The sequence below is a fragment of the Mastomys coucha genome, chromosome X (assembly GCF_008632895.1).
Source record: "Mastomys coucha isolate ucsf_1 chromosome X, UCSF_Mcou_1, whole genome shotgun sequence".
NCBI lineage: Eukaryota > Metazoa > Chordata > Mammalia > Rodentia > Muridae > Mastomys > Mastomys coucha.
Genome location: NC_045030.1, coordinates 2,065,873 through 2,072,731, shown reverse-complemented (window position 1 = coordinate 2,072,731; position 6,859 = coordinate 2,065,873). Strand labels below are relative to the sequence as shown.

General features: G+C 46.6%; 1 protein-coding gene across 1 annotated transcript in view; it reads left to right on the top strand.

The window, feature by feature from the left end:
* Magix (MAGI family member, X-linked) overlaps positions 1-6,859 on the top strand; it is a 10,373-nt gene that overhangs the window by 1,364 nt on the left and 2,150 nt on the right. Inside the window, exons 2-6 of the mRNA XM_031371894.1 lie at positions 10-69; positions 2,733-2,815; positions 4,052-4,288; positions 4,379-4,547; positions 5,486-5,807. Of these exons, the coding sequence (XP_031227754.1) occupies positions 10-69; positions 2,733-2,815; positions 4,052-4,288; positions 4,379-4,547; positions 5,486-5,778 (842 nt within the window). The 3' untranslated portion in view covers positions 5,779-5,807. The remainder of the gene's footprint in view (positions 1-9; positions 70-2,732; positions 2,816-4,051; positions 4,289-4,378; positions 4,548-5,485; positions 5,808-6,859) is intronic.

Here is a 6,859-nt window from a genome sequence, read left to right as displayed (position 1 = left end):
GAGCCGCAGCGGACTTGTCAGCTCTAGTACGAAAGGCGGGAGCCACATTGCGCCTGCGCCACAAGGAGGGTAGGTACAAGGATTTGGTAGGGCGGGGCTGACCTAAACTAGCCCGAGGACTATTAGAGACCGTAATTCCGCCCAGAGGGGTTCAGACCTAGCGAGACCTTGTGAACTAGAGTGTATTCCTTTGGGGTTATTGCGATAGATGAGTTTCAGGACACTTGTAGAAAGTGCTGGGCTGGATGATTATTACGGTCAGCGGGGCTGCGACTTGGCATTGGTAGCTGTAACATACAAATTTGTGTATGCAACACATACACAAACAAACCTGGGAGGGGGCCTAATTGGGAAGAATAGTTAGCAGGAGTGGGAGCAGATTAAGAGTATATAGTGGGGCTGAGCAGTAAGTAGTACTTTAATCCCAGCACTCAAGAGAGGTAGATGCAGGTGGACCGATCTCTGTCAGTTCGAGGCCAGCCTGATCTACAGAGCAAATTCCAGGACAGCCAAAGTTACAATAGAAACCCTGCCTCAAAACAAAACAAAACAAAAACCAACCAAAAAAAGTACATAATGGAAATAAGGTTGATTTTGATACATTTTATATATCTGTATACATATTTTATACTTCTGTATTTTATACACTGTACCAAATGTCATTTCCAAAGAGGAGGAACTTAGAGAGAAGAAATGATTTCTTTGTAAAAAGGTGAGTCTGAGGGCTGGAGAGATGGCTCAGTGGTTAAGAGCACTGATTGCTCTTCCAGAGGTCCTGAGTTCAATTCCCAGCAACCACATGGTGGCTCACAACCATCTGTAATGGGATCTGATGCCCTCTTCTGGTGTGTCTGAAGAGAGCAATGGTATACTCATATACATAAAACAAACAAACTAACTAACAAACAAATCTTTAAAGAATGGTGAGTCTGAAATGCCAGTCAAAGTGTGGAAGCTCTGAATATATTAGAGGCAGATATTTTTTTTGTTTTTGTTTTTATTTTTATTTTTTTTTAAGATTTATTTATTTATTATATGTAAGTACAATGTAGCTGTCTTCAGACACACCAGAAGAGGGTGTCAGATCTCATTAAGGATGGTTGTGAGCCACCATGTGGTTGCTGGGATTTGAACTCAGGACCTTTAGAAGAGCAGTCAGCACTCCTAACCACTGAGCCATCTCTCCAGCCCCCTTGTTTTTATTTTTTGAGACAGGTTTTCTCTGTGTATCCCTGGCTGTCCTGGAACTCACTCTGTAGACCAGGTGGCCTTGAACTCAGAAATCTGCCTGCTTCTGCCTCCCAAGTGCTGGGATTAAAGGAGTGAGCCACCATTGCCTGGTTTAGAGGCAGTTTTTTTTTGTTTGCTTGGTTTTGTGTGAATGTGTGTGTTGAAAGATATAATTTTTATTTAATTTTATTTTAGAGATTGGGTCTCTCCATGTAGCCCTGACTGTTCCAGAACTTACTATGTAACCCAGGCTGGCCTAGAGCTCAAAGTTCTACCTGCCTTTGACTCCTGAGTGCTGGGATTAAAGGCATACACCACCACATCTGACTTATTTATTTCAAGTGTGTGTGTGTGTGTGTGTGTGTGTGTGTGTGTGTTGGTAGGTATATACACATGAGTGTATCATATTTACCAGTTTCAGGTAGTTGTGAGCTGCCATGTGTGTGCTGGGAATTGAACTCTAGTCTTTAGCAGGAATAGTAGGAACTTTTAACTGCTGAACTATCTCTCCAGTCCCTTGTTTTGTTTCATGTGTCTCATGATGGAGACCACATTGGTCTCAAATTTGAGACAATATTCCTGCCTTAGTTTCTAGAATGCTGGGATTAGTCTTCTGCTGTTTGTTGACATGTGAGAAATGAAGTGAATTTTGCAGGCTAATTAGAAGTTGTGGTCTAGATTCTCAGAAAAAAAAATCTTGGAATGACAAGTTTCCTAGAAGACCTTACTTACTTACTTACTTACTCCCATTACCAATAAGCTACAGTCACACTTAGGGTGTTACTTAATGCATGCAACCTATGTGTTCTTTTTTTTGTTTTTTGTTTTTGTTGTTTTTTTTGTTTTTGTATTTTTCGATACATGGTTTCTCTGTATAGCCCTGGCTGTCCTGGAACTCACTCTGTAGACCAGGGTGTCCTCAATCTCAGAAATCCACCTGTCTCTGCCTCCCAAGTGCTGGGATTAAAGGTGTGTGCCACCACTGCCTGGCAGCCTATGTGTTCTTAACATCTGGAAGGACGATATGGAGGATTGTTCACATGGATGGCACAGGATTACCTAAGAAAAAGGAGCCAGGGCATCTATTTCTGTAGGCTCAGCCTTAAAGATTGTTAGAGGAGGAGAATGGGAGAGTGGTCCTTAAATAGTTAAATAGTGGGCAAGTCTGTGTGAGTTGTATAAGTGGGCAAATAGGTGAGGTTGAAATGTTGATTGGTAGGGCTAGAGAGATGTTTTTCCATGGTCAACAGCTCTGGCTGCTCATACAGAAGAACCAGGTTTAATTCCTAGCACACACACATGTTGGCTCACAATGTTATTTCAGTTCCAGAGCATCTGACATCAGGTATATATGTGGTGCACAGACATACATGTGAGCAAAACACCCATACACATAAAATAAAAAGAATATTTTAAAAGTTTAAAATTTAAAAGCCCAGGAATCTTAAGTTGGTTTCCATGTCACATCTTTTGATGTCCCTCTTTGTGTCTTCATATCTAAGGTGTTAGTGGCCTGGATTCTGCAGATATAGAAGTCACAGACAGTCGTTTGCCTCATGCCACTCTTGTGGAACATCGATCTCAGGTACTCCATGCTATGACCTGTGTTAACCTTTTGCTTTTGTTGACTTTTAGACAGGGCATTCTCTTTAGCTCAGGCTGTCGGGAACTTGATAGATACACTAGGCTATCCTCAAACACAAGGTGATCTCTCTGCCTTAGACTCCCCAATGCTAGGATTATAGGCATGTACTTCCTACACTGTGCTGGCCAGTCTTATGTCAACTTGACATAAGCTAGAGTATCTGAAAGGAAGAGACATCAATTGAGAAAATGCCTCCATAAGATCTGGCTGCATATTTGGGATTTTAAAAGAGATTGGGGATTTTTAAAGAATTTGCATATTGCCGGGCGGTGGTGGCGCATGCCTTTAATCCTAGCACTTGGGAGGCAGAGGCAGGAGGATTTCTGAGTTCGAGGCCAACTTGGTCTACAGAGTGAGTTCCAGGACAGCCAAGGCTACTCAGAGAAACCCTGTCCCCAAAAAACAAACAAACAAACAAACAAAAAAGAATCTGCATATTTTAAAGGGATTGAAAATTTACTGTGTTTGAATATGTAATAACCATGAGACTTTTAAAGTTTTTCTTGCTTTTAATCTAAGATCTTGGGGACAAATAATGGTGATATATTTGTATGTCAAGTTGACAAGGGGGTCACTTGTGCCAGCTAGTCTTATGTCAACTTAACAAAAGCTAAAGTTATCTGAAAGGAGAACCTCAATTGAGAAAAATGCTTCCATAAGATCCAGCTGTAAGACATTTTCTTAGTAATTGATGGGGGAGGGCTCAGCCCATTGTGGGTGACATCTTCCTTGGGCCAGTGATCTAGATTGTACAAGAAAGCAGACTGACTAGGCAATGGTGGCGCACGCCTTTAATCCCAGTAATGAGGATGCAGAGGCAGTCGGATCTCTGAGTTTGTCACCAGTCTGGTCTACAGAATTAGTTCAAGGAAAACCAATGCTACACAGAGAAACTCTGTCTCGAAAAGAAAAAGAATAAAAGCAGGCTGAGCAAGCTATAGGTAACAGGCCAACAAGTAGCCCCTTCCATGGCTTCTGCATCAGGACCTGCCTCCATATTCTTGCCCTGCTTAAGTTCCTGGTCTGACATTTTTGGTCATGAACTATGATGTGGAAGCATAAGCCAAATAAATCCTTTCCTCTCTAAGTTGCTTTGGTCATGGTGTCTCATCACAGCAATAATAATCCTGACTAATGTACACACCCAGCTAATTTATACTCTTGCCCCTTTTCCAGCATCAAAGGTCTGAGTCTCTGGGTAAATGTGTGGAGCCACTTCCAGTAACCCAGAATAAGGCAAGCTATGCTTTGAAACTACCCCAAGCCACTGGCCGATTTTCTGTGGAGCTGGTCCGAGGTCCTGCTGGCTTTGGTTTCACTTTAAGTGGAGGCCGAAATGTATCTGGGGATGCTCCATTGGCCGTGCGTGGACTGCTGAAGGATGGTCCAGCACAGCGATGTGGTCATTTGCAGGTCAGCTCTAAGCAACAGTCCATTCATAGATGTGGTCCTTATCCTTGTCCAGTCTCCATCTGCTCTTCATACAGCACTGTGTTCTTGCAGGCTGGTGACCTCGTGCTCTACATTAATGGGCAGTCAACAGAGGGCCTCACTCATGCCCAAGTGGTGGAGAGGATTCGAACTGGAGGCCCCCGCCTTTGCCTGGTACTTCAACGGCCTCAAGAGATGGATGGCAGTAGGAGCGAGGAGGCTGGAGGACATCAGAAGACAGGTGAGGTGGTGGATTTCCCAGAGAAGAGAGGCAGGCAGAGATTAGAGAGGGGAAGGACAGGCTCAGAGGATGGAAAGGCTGGAATTCGTGGAAAAGGGGTTGGCGGTCTCAGTGGGAATACTGTAGAGGTCCAGTGTCTGGATAGGGCTATATAGATTTCACAAAATCTGGGACAGGGAGGAACCCATCCCAGGGTAAGAACTTCAGAGAGCATGCTTTTGAAGTCTTGGGAGAGGAGGATCCCAGGTTAAAGCGCTCTCTCTCTCTCTCCCCCACCCCCCCAGAAGCAAAAGTCTTAGTTCTTAGAGAAAGCTGCACGGGATAAGGATATAGAGACTGGGACCTCTGATGTTTGAGATGTGGTTCAGTGGGGCAGTGCGTGCCTAACCACCTGAAAAGCCATGTGGATTCCATCTCCCAGATACTCTTTTAGAGAATAGGGAATTTACTCGTGAGAGACAAATAAAGGGGGCTGGCTAGAGAGCTCAGTAGATAAAGGTGTTTGCCACCAAGCCTGATGACACTGAGTTCGATCCCTAGGACCCACACAGTTACAGGAGAGACCTGATCATACGTGTTGTCCTCTGACCTCCATATGCGCATGCGCCCCCTCCAATGTTTAAGAGCTGATCAGTAACCGAAAGAGCAGGGAGCCAAAGGAGGTGAGGTGAGAGAAAGGAGATTCAGAACACTCACAAGGGGGAAAGCTTCGTGGTTCAAAGGCCAAGGTCAGGGTTTGATCGCCTTTGGACAATGATTTCTGTGGGGCACGTCCTGGATTGAAGAGGTATATTTGGAGGCCGGAATGTGATGTAGTGACACCTTTAGGGCTTAAAGAGAATTGTCTCTAAGGGCTTTTCTGGTCACTGTTAGCTAAGGCCCTGATTTCCATTGTCTACTCTACCACCCAATCTAACCCCTAGTGTTGCTATCTCCAGTTTGTAGCCCAGATCCTAGGGAAAGCAGGATGATGGAGTCTCGCAGCACCATTTACCCAGTTCACCACCGGCCCAAGACCCGGACCAGTCTGGGACCTAGTTCAGAGGCAGTGGTTATTGGCCACGTGGTTCGTGCAGCGGAGCACCCCACAGAAGACCTGGAAGATCCTATCTCTGGTACCCCTGGGCCCTGGCTGGTGCCGAGCGAGGACCAGCTTTCGCGGGCTCTAGGGGTTCGGGGTCGGGACGCGCGGCCCGCTCAGGAGATGGCAGCCGGAAGGCGGAGGCATTGAGCACCACTAGACAGCTCTGTGCTCACTAGGTGAGGTCCCACAAGGTTCTAGCATGCCGGACCACCAGGCTCTAAGCTTTTCCTTAGAACTTTAACCTGGTCTAGTACTTTCCCACTGCACACTACACAGTGGACTGGTCCCCACCCCTTCAAGACGCCAGTGGTATGGTCCTCCCAGAGCCCCGAGCGCTCGCACCCTACCACCCCCACGTCCGCGTGTGCGCAGCTTCTCCTAGTTCCTTCCCGGCCGGGAGGTAATAAAACAGCTGGATCCAGTTCTGACTTGCTAGGTGCTCTAGGCGGGGTGAGGCTTCCTAGTCCACCCTGGAAGGGAGGGGTGGGTTGATCTGGTTTCGATGAAGTCCCTTCGAAACCACCCGAAAGCTACGTGCAGCTTCCTTCATGCCTCCAGATGGGTCTTTATTTCTGCTTGCTCCCCAGTTTGCTTTGCTAACCCCTGCCCGTCGTTCATTCATTTCACTTTTGGAGTACACTTATTATTGCTTGTGACGTGGGGAATGCAGAAGTGGGCCTGTTGTGGGAGTGTCCCAGTAAGCTCAGGGTTCCCGCATGGAATTCTTCAGACCCTTAGCTGTCATCAAGATAGCAAATCTAGAATTCTGGCGCCTTCCTCCACCCAGAGTCTGTGGTTTCCCACTTCCGGCTTGAAAAAACTAGCTTTAACTGTGGCATATAGGCTGCTATCCCAGGGGCGCGGGCTGGGGCCCTGGACCCCACTTTGAGACAGAGCGGGGAAGGTGTGAGTCAGCGCCCGGGGTAGGCCAGGCTAAAAAGGGCTGTTAGAAGAAGTCTTTGGGCCACGCCTCCCCTTTTCCTTAGACGGTGACAAACTGCACCGGGCGGTTCTAGCCTGGGACGAGAGTAAGGTTTCCTCCACCCTGGGAGTTGAATCCTACTGTCAAAAACTTCTATGGACAGAAGACTCCAACCCAGGGAGCCACAAAGCAGGCGCTGGCCAATGCTACAAATGTCCAGTCACCTTGCTGTTAACCACATCCTGAACACTCAATCCCATCCCCCAAAGAGGGAAGTTGTGGTCTAAACAGGCAACTTTCGCCCCT